This window comes from Hippocampus comes, unplaced genomic scaffold, assembly GCF_001891065.2.
Source record: "Hippocampus comes isolate QL1 unplaced genomic scaffold, H_comes_QL1_v1.1 scaffold55, whole genome shotgun sequence".
In the NCBI taxonomy this organism is placed as follows: Eukaryota; Metazoa; Chordata; class Actinopteri; order Syngnathiformes; family Syngnathidae; genus Hippocampus; species Hippocampus comes.
The window spans coordinates 1118660-1136858 of record NW_017806170.1 but is presented as its reverse complement, the minus strand read 5'-3'; the positions used below and the strand labels follow the sequence as shown (position 1 = coordinate 1136858).

Genomic DNA, 18199 nt, shown 5'->3' with positions numbered 1-18199 from the left:
CCGAACATGCCATAGTTTATCACTAAGCTACGCTTAACAGTGGTCAAGTCATCTTTTGAAACACCTCGAGGCCAGAAATATAAAATATTCAAATGAAAACCTAAGTATGGCGGTAACTGAGTGCCTTCTCGTGCTGTCATATTCTTAATGCAGCTGCTCTCTGACACGCTGGCATTCACGAGCCCACCGGGTTATTCGTCTGCGATGTCAATTATCAGCAAAAACAACATTTCGAAAAACTGAATATAATGTTAGACCAAAGTGTTCCACCTATCAATATTTTTCGAAGGCTCTTCTGGGTTGAGACACATTCTAAAATATGGAGAGGACTGCAGGCTATCGCCTGAGATTCCAAAAGGGATGAAAGAGCATGCAGCACATACATACTGTAGCATCAAAAGATTGAGACAGGGCGGTTGCGGAGAGCGGGAGGGCGGTCAAGGAACAGCGCGGAGGCGGTGAGGTGAGATGAGAGAGTGACACTTGAATGACAATGAAGACGATGCTGACCTATTCCAGACTGATGGGGCCTGTAGTTTTCTCCAAAGGCCACAAGGCCGATGGCGATGGTCTGCAGGGACGGCCGGATACCGGGACAGAACTGGTGGGGGCCGAAGCACAAAATCATCACCTTGAGTGCAACATTCACAATTTTAATGATGCATTCCAAAAGCACGGATGAGACAAGAGCTCGCTCACATTGTACTGAGCATGAGCCAGGAGCTAAAAAGTGAGAATGTACAAAGCTTGGCACCATTTCATTTTTAATCAAAGGAGCTTAAGTGCAAGATGAATAAAGCACAACAGGTTTCAGTTGCAAAACTGCAGTAGAGTAAATATTGTTAGCTAGTTGGAAGAAATAGTAATCCAAAATAGGTGGTTTGGACAGAGGGAAACAGGGAAGTATTTCAGAACAGCGCAGTTTTTGTTGAAAATGATTGAATGTCATCTTCTGTAATCCTGCTTTTTATGCCAACAGAAAGCGACAGTTCATTTTGTAACGTATATCTTTGCGCAGGATTTTTTATGTACATTACCGGTATGTATATTATGAAACGAAAAGTTAAATTTGTTGGGGAAAAAGAGCTTAATTTTTTATTTTTTAAACTGCAAACACAAATGGATTGGTACACTGTTAAACTGTACAATATTTTACTGCTCTTGGTCTCTCTCAACGTGTTCAAATTATTTTAAAAATGTGTCTAGTGTGAAGTGCCCTAAAAATGGCATTTCTCTATCGCGGAATTCACTTCTCGCAGAGGTGGTCTGGGAACAAATTCAACTCAGAATTTTAGGCACTATTGTGTAACGACAGGCAGATCGATTCAATTCTCTTCCACTTGATGGCCCCCCCTTTTTGTTTGGCAGCTTTCCCTCATGTAAAATATGTATAGCTTGGCTCATAGTTGGAAAACAGCGTTCTAGAAATTCCAGAATTGACTTGAAAACCTTTGCGGTCCTCAACAGACGGCTGGCAATTCGACTCTGATCCAACCTGAAAGCCCAAGCAGCGGCCGTAGAAGCAGCCCTTGTGCATGGAGCTGTATTCGCGCACGAAGCTCTCGCTGAGGCCGCTCTCGTCGTGGAAGAAAAGGTTGCCGTGGCCGTTGTCGTGCAGCATGCGCTGGGCCAGGTAGAGCAGCGCCCGCAGCTGGCACAGGGCGTTGCAGTAGGCCTCCATCTCGCCGGCGTTGTGGGCCATACGGAAGAAGATGCTGCGGCGGTTGGCGGTGATGTAGCGGCCCTTGTGGATGATGTGAAGGAGGCAGCAACGCACCACCTGAAAGAGGCCACGCCAAGTGAGTAATATTTCAGCTTGTGGCGATAGACAAAGCCAACACGCTGCGGTTAAAATCTCAATGAAAATATGCGTCAAAAGTCAGAGAAAATCTTCATCCATCATCTCAGATAACCTCTGCAAACTTGACTTCTGTGAGCATTTCAGGGTTTCAAGGTTGTTTTTGGTGCCCCCTTTGCCATTCAAATCAACAAATGTCCCAAGCGTGCAATGTTGTGCCACAGGAATGGGTCTGGCTTCCCATTAATTCCCTGCCAACCATTTCAGAGCATTTTGACTGATCTATGAAAACTTCTAAAATATTGTGTTCCGTGACTACGGAACTACCGAAATGACCAAACCAAAGAGCAGACTCTCCCCTTTCACTAAGAAAAGAAGTTTACCTCTACCTTTTCCGTTATTTTGGAATCAGTAGTAGAATAAAAGTTGGTGGCGCCAGCACAACCAGCACGAAAACAAAACAAAACCCATGCTTTGAAATGTTAAAATGGCGATACAAATAAATTGCTTGAAGCGTTAAGAAAGTTTTTAGAAAAGTTGAGCTGGGAACAAATTCATTTAGTTTTGGATGGATTCTCGGAACAGATGGTTGCTTCAGCTGCAAATTTGCATTAGTTGTGGGAACAAGAGAGGCCTTCAGGTCTGCTCTATTGCGAGAAACTGATTTAATTATTTATATGGTTAAAAAAAAAAAATTACAATCAAGGCCTGATCAAACTCGGAGACTTAGTGCGTTCCGTTTGAAATTGTGATGCGTAAAAGCAACCAAGCTTGGGACTTCTGCCTGGGGAGTTATGTCCATATAAATCGGGGCTATTGTGGGAATGAGAGGGATTGATCGTGGCAAACAGAGAGAGGCATTAATTTTGCTGCTCGGTTTGCCTTATTCACTTGTGGAGGGGCTGCAGCTTTCGAAGGTCACCAAGTTTCATCAATAACTGTGGGGGATAAAATACTGTGCGTATAGGGGGACGGATATATTGGAGTGCTGCTTGCTGCAGGAGTATATCTAACCTGATTTGCAACACAAAATCAATTTGTGCAACAAATGAGCTGACCTTGAAACAAAGCCGTCTCCTGCCAATGGGAGGCTGGAGAGCAATTCTTCAGTGCGGCCAGAGCGGAGGACAAGGATGCCTAAACTGCAGGGTCCGTCTAAAATGTTGGCAGTCTTACACACGTATATTGTAACGGGTGCATCAAATCTGACCAGGATGTTGAAGTGAAGTTTGTGAAATGGATCTCTCATCCTATTTTTATTTTTTTCGTTTAGGTCGGTCAGGCCACATGCAATCATAATACGGTTACTTTCGGGCGTGTGTGCTTGCGGTCTACCTTGACGAGAGAGCGATAGCCATTGGCCGGTATGTGCGGGTCGAAGTCAAAATGGTGGTAGACTGCGGCAAAGCCCGAGATGACGGGTTCGAGGCTGCGGGCGTGCTCCTGGATCAGCTTCATCGTGTCCACCAGCCGCCGGGCCGTGTCGTTCTGCGGCCCTTTGGCTCTTCCCGAGAAGTAGGCGGCATTCTCCTCGCACACGTTGTACAGGGCCACAAAAACCGCCTTGGTGTCCATCACTGCAAGAGACAAAGACACAAAGGCAAATTACCACTGGGATGGGAGATATTTTTGCTGTGACAGACCGGAAACATGAAGCCGGCAAAAAGCCCCTGAAAGCCAAACAGCAGTGCAGGGAACCACGAAAAGTTTTTGTTCCACGAGAGCCATACAAAAACATCAAAACAAGCACTAATAGAGGAGTCCCAGAGGGATGGGCATTGAGGGGCCGACACAAACAGCCGCAAAGTGTTGTTTTGGATCGCTACGTGGCACGGACGAGGGCGCCGATGCCTAGCCCAGTTCGGTTTTCACATCTATGAACTCTCAAGGAGCCGCCGGTCCCCGACTAATTCGAAGAAATATGATCCTCGTGAAAAACATTTGTGGTCAAACAATAGTATTTAAATAATTCTTGCATGTGGTCTAATTGGATCATACATACTCGGTGATCAGCTGGCCTTTGAATTTGCTGAAGAAACAGCACACTGTTTGATGAAATCGTTTTGATCCGAATTGTTTGATAGAGAAACCAAGATACCGGATTATTTTTAAACATATTTTGCATCGGCTTGTCTACGTCGCTCCTAAGGCACCTGCCTCAAACCGCACAGTCATCAACAGAGAGGCCTTTTTGTGTGGCCGTATGTGGCAATGACGTACGGCTCACGCTGAATGTTTTCGATACGGATCGAGGGCAACGTGTGCCCCGCAGGGCACTCGGCCAGGGATGGTAAGCAAGACTGTGTGATTATTCAGCCTTGCCGATTGGTCACAGACACACAGTTGAGTCCGCCCTGCTAACAGTGTCCCTGCTCTGCTAAATGAAATGAAAGTGAGATTTGTTCCTGAGTAAACACGCACATGCACGCATTGGTACTCATCCCATGACTTTGGTAAGATCTGAGACAAACTTTGCATCTTTCTGATAGAGCAGTCACTCCCCCGTCCCGCAACCTCACAAACATTTTCCGAATACGTACAAAAATAGTCAGTGGGCCTTGGGGGACATTGGAGTGTAATGTCTTAAATATGTGTCAAAGTGAAAAGGTCAAACCCATTTGCCCACAATGCCCAAATCCAAATTAATTAGGCTGAATGCTGTCAAACCCTCGAGCAGAGTCTGTCAGGCACATGAGCGAGTCTGTTGCACAACCAATGAGATATATTTCAAGAGTTCTGTCAGCCACTCTGCCTTTGGGCTGATAATAATTCACTGACTTGAATGACAATGTCAGTGGGGTGTTCATTTAGTCGTTTGTATTGCTATGGAACCGCGCTGGATGGAGCTTCATACTGTCAGGTCACCAAAAGTGACATCCAAGCATGTCCTCTTTATTCAAAGAAATGTTTCCTTCGTGTCAAAAGTAATATTTTTTGATTTCTATGGTGGGGAAAAATCAGCCACTCGTGATTAGGAAAGCCACGTCTCAGTCAAAATAGAACAGAGAAATTAACACAACAGGCAGTTAAAATGTAATCAGTCATAGTGGTGACAAATGGCGGAAATTTGATCAGAAACACTGTTAATAGCGAGCGCCGGAATGCAGGAAAGGACGAGTCGGCGCGACATGAATCAATTACCAATTAGGAGCATAACAACGCAGAGTCAACGTGAACACGATTGAAACTTTTTTTAATTCCTCTTTCCAGACCATCTCAAAAACCCACAAACAGAGGCTGAATCGTTTTACCTGGCTCAGGCATAACTGAGGAAAGCCAAATTTATGCCAAAAGCACCGCGCGCTAACAAAGCGGGCAATCGCTTGTGAGTCAGCCATCAACCAACTATACACTGGACACATTAAAACTTAAAAGTATGTTTCCTGTAAAAGAAAGTGAGTCTGTTGAATTTACCCAACACATGCAAGTCATGGCGGGCATGGTCAGGATGGTACCACCTCTGCCTCCATTTGGGCCAGGAAAAAAAAAAAAAAAACCTGCTCACCTTTACCAAAGCGATGGAAAGAGGTTCAGGCCGTGAATCCCAAAAGACAGATTCGTATGAGAAACACATATAGGAGCAAATGTCACGGCCTCTTTCGTGACCAGATCAATAATCTTCAACGATCGACACAGCAAAATCAAAATCAGAAGTGGACAGAAAGCATTTTGTCCGCCAATTTCGTGAGAGATGTAACCAAACAGACTGGGACAACATTCATCCTGCAGCAATCGAATGACCCAAAATGGAATTGGAAGGTTATTGGACTGCCCGTGTCAATCTCCAGACTTAAACTTTACTCTTCAGTGAGTAAGCCCCAAAACAAACTTAACACCTGGGAAAGCAAACGAAACAAAGAACGCCAAAGTTTGGTCATGTCATATGAAATACCTAAGTCTTTTTCAGCATTTTGAAGTCACCCCCCGCCCCTCCGCCCCTCCAAAAAATGTTTTTCATTCGTTACAGGTCAGGTCATGCTTGCAGATGTAGATAGGGGAAAATAAAAGAACATTTGCTGTTCTCTCGTTTTATGTTTTGGTGTCAAACTGAAACGTTTTCTCTCTGGTGCAAAAATCAAGACCCTGGTCTCACTGTTCCAATACTTTGGGTGGAAAGTGTCCACTCTTGCGTAGGGTTTTCACTGCAGGTGACAACCAAACATCTTGAACCCTTTCAGGGACAGCGGTTACTCCGGTGGACAGCTGATCATGTTATCAGGTTCCAGGGTGCATGAAAGGGTTAAAGCCCATGACTCTAAAAAGTGTGTATCAACGGTGCTACTCAGACTCCCTCTAGTGAAACGACTGAGTTCAAACTGCGTGTTATCGTGGCTTCAACTTTTTAAATTCCGGTGCAGCGCAAATTTCCCCAGTGTGGGACAAGTAAAGGTTGTCTTATCTTATTTGTTCAGTACAGCTCAGTTGTTCTTTACTTTTACAACTGTTTCAAACATTTCAGTAAAATTTGTGTTTCACTTTGTCAAACTGAACTAATACAAGTAGTTTGTCGTACCCCCCCCCCCCGCCCCTCCAATATTTACACACAGTCTTGATTTTCAAACTGCATAATTTCACCGCGGCTTGCCAAAATATGAAATAGTTGAGAGCCAAGGATTGTTTTAGATGGTACTCGGTGTAAAAAAAGTCTGAGAACTGCTGCCTGAAGCTAACCACAAGTCTTACAAAGCAACATTGCAAACATGAAAATAATTTCATGGATGTATCAACATACTTGCGTGCGCACTCAACACAATTATGATAGAGATGTAAAAAAACCAACCAAACAAACAAACAAAAAAGACTTTACCAGCATCTGTGTTCAAGCTTCTGTCCTTGTCTGTGTCCCCTCTTGCGAGCGTGGAGAAAAAAGAAGAGAAAGGAGTGAGGAGGAAAGAAAGGAAGGAAAGGAGGGAGGAGGGGAGGGATCGGCCAGCGGAAAGAAGAGACAGCTTTCCGGTTTTACTCTCACAGCCTCGAGTCGATATCTTGTCAGGAGCTTCCCAGATTCAATTTGCTCGACTCTCGCCACTCGGCTTTTTAAATGGCGCTGCCACAGACAAGTGCGGCCCCACTCGAGCGCCTCCGTGTGACAATTCCGTTCGCCATTGGCTCTTTGGTGTATGTGGCTCCCCATTTGACATTCGACAGAATTGGCAGGTGACGCTGATCCGGGAGGGAGCGTGACCATTACACGGAAGAGCCGCTAAGAAAACATTCACAGTTTTTTTCTTGCAAACATCGTGCCCTCTGTTCTCACTTCTGGAATTATTGGAGCGACAAGTAGCTCCAACGACTCGATCAATGGTCATGAAAAATAATGGACACTCTCTTCACGACCGCAGTTTACAAGTTCAGAATTGGCGATTTACATGAGCAACACGTTTTGGCAAGGTTGCTGAATGAACCAACCGCCTTCGAAATCATGTGAAACGCGAGTCGACGGGAACCTATCCGCAAGGGATGCGTCGACGCCACTTTTTCGTTTTTTAAGACTGTGTAGGAGTGTTTTGAGTAGTATTCGTCGGTAACAAGTAGTGATAATGCCATTACGCCTTACGATGTGAAGAAAATGGGTTATTTTTGTCAAATAGTGCTTGAAAATACAAAATTTCTTGAACACCATTCATTTGCTTACTTTAATTTGGACTATTTTTTAAAAATAATTAGCACCCTGTTTTTTTCACGCAATTGTCTGATGTACGGGGAGCCCGGTGGACCAGTGGTGAGCGCGTCAACCTCAAAGTGCAGAGGTGCAAGGTTTGATTCCGGCCTCCCTGTGTGGAGTTTGCATGTTCTCCCCGTGCCTGGGTGGGTTTTCTCCGGGTACTCGTTTCCTCACACTTTCCCAAAAAAAAATTCACGGCAGGTTGATTGAACACTCCAAATTGTCCCTGGGTCTGAGTGTGAGCGTGGGTGGTTCTTTGTCTGTGTGTGCCCTGCGATTGGTAGCAACCGGTTCAGGGTGTCCCCCGCGTACTGCCCGAAGACGGCTGGGATAGGTTCCAGCACCGCCCGCGACCCTTGCGAGGATAAAGCGGATCGGAAAATGGATGGATGGATGTCTGATGTAAGAAGAAGAGTAAAAAGTAGCCAGCATCTTTGTAGAATTTGTAGTGGAATGTGCCCTTCAATTTCCTCTAAAATCCTCCGCAACAAAAATACTCACAAACAAAAAAACAACAACGACAACAAAAACCCCAATAAAATGCAGAAGGTCCATGACATATCTGCTGCCCACACTGCGCTTCTCACCAATAATCGCCAATTTGCACTCATTTTTCGGGCAAGTGTCAGCTTTTAAAACATCACGGTCATTTTGACCTGCTGACATCTCGGAATTTTGGCCTGGAAAGTTAGAAACTGTTTAATAAAGGTAATTTTTGACCAAGTTTTTGTTCGGCGATATCCCACAAAAACGTTCCCCCAAAACGTCACCACACGTTTTGGGTAAGTCTTGTCACATTGCTCATATCAGTCCGTTTCAATTTACAGGTTGAGCGAAACGGCGTACGGCTTTCTCGACCGAGAGGTATTCTCAGTGACGTCCGAGCATGAGTATGAAATCACACCATGAGCTCGTCACTCAGTACTGGAGTGGGTTATCTTCACGGGAAGTTGTGGTTTCTTTCAAGGACATGTGTCAAACCGAATTTCTTCAGATGTTTCATAAGATCGCGTGTGTTGAAAGTGCTATTCTTTTCCTCTCCTGTTGACATTTTATTTTACTAAAGACAGTAAAGACAATTTGCAGTGTTTGTATTTTAGCGAGAAACGCAGTTGGCACACATGATTTGCCTTTGTGGGCCACATAAAACGGTGTGGCAGGCCCGATCTGGCCCCGGGCCTTGAATTTGACACTCGAGTTTTCGAGCATAACACAGTCGGCTTTAATGTTGTTATTCGTGTTTACCTTGCAATTATTGCCACACCTTTGACTTGGCTCTGGCTCCTCCTGGCCACAAAGATGTGTTGCTTGTGTTGTGCGCACCTTGGCCTCCAGGGGCAGTGTGGTGCGCACACGCAGCTAATCCGTTTTTCTCATCCCTAATCTACAGTAATGTACAGTAAAAAAAACAGAGTGTCAAACCATACCTGTGATTACTCACATTTTTTTGCCAATGTTGTGATCAAATACACATTATTGATATCTTTAGATTAAAATGTTGATGCTAATTCTGTTAGCCTGTTTCAAGCATTCCACTTAGTGTTATCATTAAGCAAGCAGACGTTTTAAGACAAAGCTAAGTCGCCGCAGAATGTTTAACCCTCAAATTCCCAGTCTTGACCTGATTTGATCTCTTCCAAGTTTCTGTCTTGACTTGATGTCAGTCTTGGTCTCAACTTGATCTCAAGGTATTGGTCTTGACCCGGTCTCGGGTCTTCAAAGCCTTATTCTGAACTTTTTTGTTTTTTAGATTTTTGATATTTTTTGGCCTCAAAGTCTTGGTCTTGACTGCTTCAAGTCTTAGTCTTGACTTCGCCTCAAAGTCTTGGGGTTTTGAGTTCAAATTCTTGTTGTCTTGGCCATAACTCCACAATGTCTTATGGTTTCAACTTAATCTCAAAGCCTTGTTGTCTCAGTGCTCACTCCGCAATGTCGTGGATGGATGGACAACACAAAGCATGTTTCCCCACTAGTGAATAATACACAGAAAACTCGAGATGCCCTTCAATTCAAGGAAAGGAACCCGAAATGTGCTTGTTTGTTTCTTGCAACTGAGGTGAACCCTGCACAATTTTTGGTGATCTGCTGCACCCCAATGAACTGGAGCGGGTAATACAGAGCAGTGTCTTATATACAATACAATACAATACAATACATCCTGATTTATATATGTCCTATATGGAGGTGCTGTGCACTTGCCAATAACAAACGAAGGTGACATTCCGTGAAAAATGAAATCATTAGAAAGTCGCTTAGAATCCATTTCGCAAGATGTTTTGGTTTACATAAATGATCAGGCTCGGGGGATATTTGTCATGATTGTAAAACCAAAACGAACAAGCAAATTGTGCCAGCTCTGTACAAATATTTTTTTTGCGGCATGGATCTCAGCGGAATATGTGACCCTTCACCCACTGACTAATACACACACACACACACACACACACACACACACACACACACACACACACACACACACACAAGCACACACACACTGTCATTAAAGTCACAGCAGAAGCATGAAACGAGCCACACGATTGGACGTGTATCATAATTTATGGTACCAATAGAGTTCATTCTCATTCTGCAAATGCAATATTCGTCAGAATAGTGTTAAGACCGATGGGTTTAGTTTAAGTGGGTTCTAGGGCTGAAAAAAAGTCAGTTGCAATTTCGCGGAGTTTGAAAGAGTCCACATTAAAGCATGTCAAGATGCTGGATGGTCTCTGGGTGTTATTTTATGACAACTAGTCTAATAAATGAACTGTATAATAATTGAAGAATTTGCAAGATTCTTTCTTATGCGGCCAAATAGCACATTTGTGATGGGGCCTTGTCTCAACAAGAATGAAGAATGTGACTTCCTCATCAAAGGAACTGCAACCTGGAACCTCTCGTCTATAATTGTCTTGCTGGGAGTATGTGCACAGAGCCAATGTGCACACAGCCATTGTTGCGTGCTTCCTGTTGTTCAAGTTGATCTCGTGTGCACTTCTGGGACAGGGGTCACCGCTCTCCATCCACCCCACGCTGTGCGCTCCTCTTCTACCCGCTACTTGTTATTTTTTTAAGTGGCCTTTCACGCATGTCGGGCAAAGAAGAGGTCAAAAGGGAGGATGATTTGGGTTCTTGTCGACCCATCGACAACAAATAATTAAAATTTTGTGACGGGGCAAAGGCTCCCGTGTGTGGCAGCATACCGGAAAGGCTGAGTTGAGTCAAGCCTTGATTCTTTTGCTTGTCGCGGAGTACAATCCGGCTAACGGTGCAATTCCTACCACCAGGTGAAGGTTACTTGCACTAAACAGTAATATTAGTTTTTCTTTGCAGATAGATAGATAGAGAATACTGTATTGTAATACTCGCAGGCATCAGTCGGTGTTCATGCTGCGGCACAGAAGATATGTGTCAGTCCAATTATGATTTCAACACGTGAAACTGGTTTAAATTACACAACTGCCCATTGAATGTTAATATCACGAACATCAATATCTACATACCGACTTTAATCAAGTCTACCACTGCTCGCTCGAACAAATTGTAATCCCTCCAGCCGTAGTAGGACAGACACAAGCCGCCCGTCCGCTTTCAAATCACGTTCAACAAAATAAAACTTGTCATTTGCCACAAATGACACTCAACCCGCAGATTGGCTCATGGGTAAGCCAGTTAGCAGCTGGCCCTGTACTGTTGCCCTGGCAAGAACCAGATTGATACGTGAAACATTCAAAAGGAGTTCTCTACAGCATCAATCTGGGACAGTTCCAACGTGATCTGCTCGGGAAAGGCGGGACATTGAGAACAATACTTGCAGCAACTTGTGCACACCGACCAAACTTTTGTTCCGACCAACCCCCCGCCAGCATGCGCCTTGTTTTGACTAGCTGAGTTGTTATCTCGATGATTGGCACAGATGGCATCCTGGCGCTGAATGATGGTTGTCACTGTTGCACTGTAACTATGCGGTTAAAGGCCTTCTTAAATAACACGACGTTGATTTGTGAACTAAGCCGATTGCCAACCGGGAAAAGTTTTCGTCACAACCGCATATTCCGCCCCGAGACACACTGTTGCTTTGTGTTGGCTGTAGTACAAATCAGCAGTCTTGGGACAATATTGATTCATGGGGTGTTGTGACCACACAAACACTGCGAGAATTCCGCTCGCAGGCATGGTTACAACACTGTCAACCTCCTAAATTAGCAGGCCTGAGGATTTCACGGTAACGATCGTTTCCGGTAGCGTGTCGTTTCCGTGGGATTATTTTTACGGGTTGCTTTCTTAGCCTGCACGCTGAAAAAGCACGTGGATGAAAGATTTAGATTGTGGCGAGAAAAAAACAACACCAAAAGGTGTATTACTTACAACATTTAAGAAATGGGAATGCCTGTCGGAATTTTTCATTCGAATCATCCGAAGAAGGGCGTATCACTAAGGTCACGTGTAATGTATGCGCATAACACAAAAGAGAGATTCGACAGGAAGCACGATTCCGAGGCAAGTGCTGAAGTTGGTCATTAGATCTCTTGGCTAATCGCTATGAAAAATATTATGAAACAGTCTTAGCTATTCTATAATTTACAAGTTGTCGACATGGTAACTTTAAGAATAAATCATTCGTCACAAGCTGTAGTAATACTAATGTTAACTGTCGGTAGAAGTAACAATGTATGGTAGATTCTTTGGTCAAATTGATCGTAGATTACACAGTGCGTCATCTGGGGGTTGCAAAGAGGACGTCAAGCCATAGCAATACCCTTAAGTCTATGTATAGTAATAAGGTCATTTTAAAAAAAAAAGATTCATCACATGATTTTAATCATTCAATTCCTATTACATGCTTTTGTATTAATAAAGGGGGTGAGGTGAGTAGCCATTGATATTATGGTTATTTACATCTCAGGTTTAGCTGTGGCCCATGGTGAATAGCCAGATTTTGTGGTATGCTGTATTCATGATGCCATATGAGTACAATTAAAATGTTAAACAACATATTTTGATCCATTTATTTTATTGAATAAATCTGAAGTACACAGCTGCTGATGTAATTATGTTCATTGTTAGCGCATAGTTTTCAAACATTTACCCTTTAAATATTATACTTTTGAGTATCGGAATTCTTGATTATGAATATCAGTTCAAAAAGAAAAATGGGTTCCCATGATGAACGTTTACGGAACCCAAAATTAGTTACCGTGGTTTCCCATTGGGCAATCCAACAGAACCGAAAAATGGTTTATGTTAATTTCTGAAATCCTCAGGCCTGAGTCAGATGTCATTCGCATTCAGTCACAATTGTACAAAGTTGAGTATAGTGACTCCAAGTGGACAAAAATAATCCCTGCACCTCACGTGCATATATTATGGTATTCTATGCATGGCGCTTTAAAATACATATGAATCAAGCAAATATCTGGGTCTGGAAGTTTCAATATATTTATAGCAAGTTGTGGGCGGTAAAAATATATAGATTTTATTCAAAATCTTTCATATGGTCTCTCTTTATCATACGAATTCACAAATTGCGAGTGGTTCTGGAATGTATCCCCAATGGGGGAGGGGGGGGTGTCACTGTATTTCTATTTCCGCTTCCTGTGGGAGAATTTGCTTCTAAATTGGGAGAACCGAGTGTTCACCAACGTGCAGACGCTTCTTGACACTGCAAGCAGGCGTCCTCAGTGAACCTAACCCCCTTTTTTTTATTTTTTGAACAGCGGGAGGAAACCACAATACCCATGGACGTAAGCACAGGCAGAACATCCATCATGCAAACCCATGGGAAGAACTGACTCACGTATGAACAAAACCTCGAAAGGTGCCACTCCCTGCTGAAAGCGACTCTGGAATCGGGCGATGCACACAAGAATATATGTGAGGACAGAGGATGCAAAAGTGAATATGGGTACAGTTGTGTCACGAGCCATTTCCTGTCTGGACTGACGTCACGATTGAGAACTTAGGAAACATCACTATGACTAATAACACGCACACAAACACGTAAAAGGGGCATCAACGTATGACTTTTATTTATTTATTTTTTTAACCGTACCTGCTCTGATGAGTCCTGTCAGATTCAGTGGCTGAAAGTTGGGACACAAAAACGTGGAAAAGTAGGCATAAACCTACGCCTCGGAACACTATGAAGGCTGAAAGGGGGTGCTGGTTGTCATCAACACGAAAGGGCAAGGGAAAGGGTGGCGCACATTTATTTCGCAACGGACAGCGACGCTTTCATAGCGTCACAAGCTAAATTGTTTTGATGTGTGGCGCTAAGCGGCTAACGGCTTAACAGCCAGCTGCGGGAGTTAGCAGCTAAACTAGCAAGGAATTGAAAGTATGTAAGGGGCGGGCTCGGACGAGACGTCATTCATGACAAAAAAAAAAACATAAAAGAAAGACCCGACTCACCCACTGGAGCCTCTTTTTGTTTAGACGAACGTCTCCCGTTGACACCTTTGTCGAACCTGCCGCTCCCAGCACTCTTCTTGCTCGACGCCATGTTCGCACGCTCCTTGTTGACTCGCCGCCGCCGCCAGCCTGCAAGCGGGCAAGACCTCTCCCGACCTGCCTCGCGGGGCGCCGAAGCTCCGCCCATGCTGGCTTCGCTATAGCCAATGGGAGACGACGTCTCTGCACGGCAGCCAATCGTAATAGGTCCGTTGCTTGGACACGAACGTGGCGTCATAGAGTTTAACAATAGTTGTTCATACAAATGTATACACGCAATGACATTCATGCAACACAAAGAAAAAGCGCAGTAAAAATCAATGAAATATGAACAAATGACATTTAAAAAAATTAATACAATTCAAAATGCATTAAAATGAACTAATACAAATTTAAATAGCTTTAAAATACAGCATTTTCAAGAATAAAGAAAAATAAGTCAAAATAAACTCGGCTAAAAGTAAAACGTGAAAATAAAAATTATTAAAAATGATAAATTGGTGATAATGATAAAAATGTAAATGAATTAAAACAAATACAACAAAGAGACCTTTCGACATTTTATTTAGAAAATCATGAACATAAGAAATTTCATAATACAAAGGGTGGTCTCAAGCAGGGACCGGCAACCTATACAGGCATTTACAGCCCGGTGTGCTATTCTAAAAAGACATCCAAACCCTCAGCAGAACTGCCACAAAAATCCTAAAAATAAAAAAAAATAAAAAAACTCAAATGCTCATGAAGTACAAATCATAAACTAGAGATGGGGACACTAAATTGTTGGATACAAAAAGCTATGCTTGCCATTACAAATCCATTGGCTATGCAAACATCACATGCAGTTTAATAAACAAGGACTCCAATTTCTGTCCCTCTCCGCCTCCCCTCTAATTTCATTTCTTCTGTTCCACTCATGGGCTCTCCAGCTGGATTTCTTCATGCACATTGGCAACCAGATCCTGGTAGAGGCTCGCTGCCTTGTCACAATCATCCAGATTGAGGCCCTGTGGATGAAAGTCAACATCGAATAATCATCATATTAAACAAAATATGTACAGATTTGGAAAACACTTGTCAAGGCCTTTACTCAGGCTAGTCACGTAATATGTTTTTTTTTTTTGCAAACAGATTTTTCACCTTGCTGGAAGTTAACTTTGACCTAATGTAATCACCAGAAATGCCACAAAAAAAAAGAGTTGGAGTGACTGCCACTCTTCTACGTACATGTCCACTATGTGGAACAAATACAAATATTCATGTTGGACATTGATGTGACCTTGACTTTTTCACCCTTTCCTTGGCACTTAGACTTGCAAAAATATATGATATTACGGAAGTTACACGATTAGTATCAAGTGTGTCTGTGCTGGTTTACAACCAGCACCGTTGTGCCTTGTTCGCCACTTTTGCTTCCTGCTTGGAGCTTGGGCCAGTAACTAACTCATCATTCCAACCTGATAGATGTTCTCCTCTTCCCTCTTTGCCTTCTTTTGCTTCAGTGCTTGGAGTTGCTTTGACTGAGAGAAGAGAAAAAAAAGTCACAATTGGTGCTTTATCTGTTGGAAATTGTTGGTGTCGCTAAATTCGTAACCAATCTGACTTTGCAGAGGAGTGTGGCCGAAGGCACCAGGACGCACAGAAGTAGTAAGATTCCCTCGGCCATCAGGATGCTGTCTTTGGTCTTTTCGCTGAGGTTTATCGTCTTCTTCAGCGGCTCTGGATGCACACAAACATTTGGGCAAATTTCAAGGTATTTCAGCATTTATCCCGTAAAGTGAATTCGTTCAGGTAGAATCATCCTGGCAATTCCGGATATTGCCATCATAGACACAGAGAAATTATGCAAAAATGCCACCAGCGTCACCAGTGAGAGGCCACTGAGACTCTCAGGTTTACTTGAAATTGCTTGATTACACAAGTGAACCATTTAGGGTGGAAAACAAAGTCTACGATACGAACGACATAAATGGACAATCAGACTGTTAGGTAATGCTTATGGCATAATCCTCCATAGGTTGTTTCACATCAGCAGCTAATGAGATTAGGACAAAAAGCTGTGTTTTCACTGTGAGAAGGACCTCCACTTCGCACGCTTGCAGCTTTCACAGAAAAGAGTGGGAGTGATTTTAATGAGCGCATGGTGCAGAGTGCAGATTAGCTAGACAAGCAAATACAGATGCTAACACTGACACAACAACGCGGAGTGACTTTAACAGGATTTATGGCTTATGAGGTGTTAGCACTGCTTAGCATGCCTTTGACTCCCATCTTTGCACGCCACCTCACTCGGAGAGGACTGAAGAGGACTTGACATTCATTAACTTTCAGCAAAACCTAAACTGGCCTTTAATGCTCCCCGTTTTCATTCTTCTTTTAAATGTACACCGTCAAACAAAACGGTGTGTCACCATCTTGTGGTCGTCCATAGAATTACGCCCTGAACACAATTCCAGGACAGTGAACCTGGAAGCTGTAGGAGGGCAGAATGCTGTACATACATATTGCAGTCTGTGTACATACATGTGCCTTTGAGTGGCGGGGCTTGGCAAGGTACCGTGTGACATCGAGTCTGCGTGAGTGTTTGGGTATGAGCTGTGGCCAAAAGCAGCTGCTACATGAGCGTGCTCAATGTGTGTTTCACACGTCGACTGGCTTTCAAATGGCTGAAAATTACAACGGTCAAAGCATTCCACTAAGGAAATACATCTAAAAAAGATCAAATCAAAAGGAAAAATGCGTTTCCTTACTGTAAACCTGCAGGTAGGTGCCTGGCGTGATGATGGTGGTGTCGTTGAACCAACATCTGTACAGGCCCGTGTCGGCCACTTTCACCTCACCAATGGTCAGGGTCCCGCAGGTGACCCCGGCGTACGTTCTGAAGCCCGACCTCACTCGGTCTGACGCAGGCACCAACAGCGGGACGGCAGTACCATTGTCGGGCTGGCGGTGCACGAGCCATATGGTTGGGAGGGAGGCTGTGCCGGTCCGGTAACAGCACTCCAGCACGGCCTGATGGGACAAGTGGACCCTCAGCCAAGGCCTGTCCACCTCCAAGGATACCTTCACCCCGATGGAGACCACTAACACAGAAGGTACACTTAAACTGATAAATCTGCAAATTGAGCTTTCCCACAGGAAGTAACTTTCATTATCTCATTTCAGAGATGCTATAAAAAAAGTGGAAATACTGTACCAATAAAGAAAATATCAATCAATAATATTTTTTATTATTTACAACATTCAGTTCATAAAATTAGTAATTTGAAAAGTACATGTAAAATGTTACTTTTTGATTCGTACGATTTTATATACAGTAAATTAACGTGTACCCACAAAATTGTTGCCATTTTACTATTTTGTGTTTTAGTATTCACACCACAAAAAAGGATGAAAAAATGTATAAAACAGATTTGCATGTGTTTTTCTTATACAGGGCTAAATGAATGCAACAATTTTTTCAAGACTTGATTATGTAAATATTTTGACTCGCATTACCATATATGGTCAAACTCTTCGCAGCAGGTCACTTAAGTGTAACACAAAAGGCGAAATATAATGTTTTAAAAAAATCGATTCTAAACTATAAATTGACCTTTACGTGATTGTTCGATCTTTACATTTACCACCGCTACTTTTATTTTACTTCCCTATTTTCAAAATATTAAAAAAAAAGTGATTGGACTTACCTGCTACGCAGCCAATGATAAAAATGCTGTAGACTGTGGCCATCGTGATGATGTAAGATCTTGGATGAATACACGGCGAAGAGAAACAACTTGTAACAAAATGATCTGTCTATTTGTTCTGACAGGATTTACGCTTCGGTAACCATGAAACATTTGCATAAAAGTCCCAGCTGCTATAAAAAATAAATAAATAAAAGGATCAGAATGAAAACAAAGACTAGAACTATTTGAACTTAATAATGCCAACTGCTAGCATGATTTCCGTTTTCAAATGGGAACTGAAAAAAGGCAAACAGACAAACACTTGGTATGTTGACATTAAAAAAATGAACTGATTAAATGCTAACAAGTCTATAGTTTAATATTTAACATTTAGAAAAAAACTGATTAAATGCTAACAAGTCTATAGTTTAATATTTAACATTTAGAAAAATAGAGTGCTAACGTTCCTCAGTCGGATTCTATTTCAAATTAGAACTGCTAAAAAGCTAACATGCTATCGGCTGGTACACTAACTAGCATACAGCGAGATAACAACTTGGATAGTGTGTGTGTGTGTGTGTGTGTGTGTGTGTGTGTGTGTGTGGCTAACAAAGAAAA

At 43.0% G+C, this 18199-nt stretch overlaps 2 protein-coding genes and 1 long non-coding RNA gene across 5 annotated transcripts in view; 1 reads left to right on the top strand and 2 right to left on the bottom strand.

Annotated features, from left to right (window-relative positions):
• The window catches only part of lipeb (lipase, hormone-sensitive b), a 30048-nt gene extending 15982 nt beyond the window's left edge, over positions 1–14066 (bottom strand). The window contains exons 1-5 of one of the 3 annotated variants that reach the window (XM_019896073.1): positions 13872–13982; positions 6606–6646; positions 3134–3375; positions 1496–1780; positions 511–601 (exon numbers count right to left, since the gene is read on the bottom strand). In XM_019896073.1, coding sequence (XP_019751632.1) covers positions 511–601; positions 1496–1780; positions 3134–3373 — 616 coding nt within the window. In that variant the 5' untranslated portion in view covers positions 3374–3375; positions 6606–6646; positions 13872–13982. The other 2 variants (XM_019896072.1, XM_019896074.1) reach the window with 2 other exon arrangements.
• LOC109531663 (uncharacterized) lies at positions 10600–15106 on the top strand. The gene is made up of 4 exons (XR_002171215.1): positions 10600–11685; positions 13178–13573; positions 13896–14117; positions 14840–15106. It is a non-coding gene; the product is annotated as an uncharacterized LOC109531663 (long non-coding RNA).
• cd79a (CD79a molecule, immunoglobulin-associated alpha) lies at positions 14431–17939 on the bottom strand. The gene is made up of 5 exons (XM_019896076.1): positions 17600–17939; positions 16661–16993; positions 15514–15629; positions 15368–15430; positions 14431–14917 (listed from the first exon to the last, which is right to left on the bottom strand). The coding sequence occupies exons 1-5, from the start codon at positions 17640–17642 to the stop codon at positions 14825–14827; spliced, it is 648 nt and encodes a 215-aa protein (XP_019751635.1). The 5' UTR covers positions 17643–17939; the 3' UTR covers positions 14431–14824.
• Between the last annotated feature and the right edge of the window lie 260 nt (positions 17940–18199).

Coding starts and splice junctions, on each gene's coding strand:
- cd79a (XM_019896076.1), bottom strand. CDS start 17,642: ATGGCCACAGTCTACAGCATTTTTATCATTGGCTGCGTAGCAG. Junction 15,630..16,660: donor CACCTACCTGCAGGTTTACA/GTAAGGAAACGC, acceptor GTGTGCATCCAG/AGCCGCTGAAGAAGACGATA. Junction 14,918..15,367: donor AAGAGGAGAACATCTATCAG/GTTGGAATGATG, acceptor TTTCATCCACAG/GGCCTCAATCTGGATGATTG.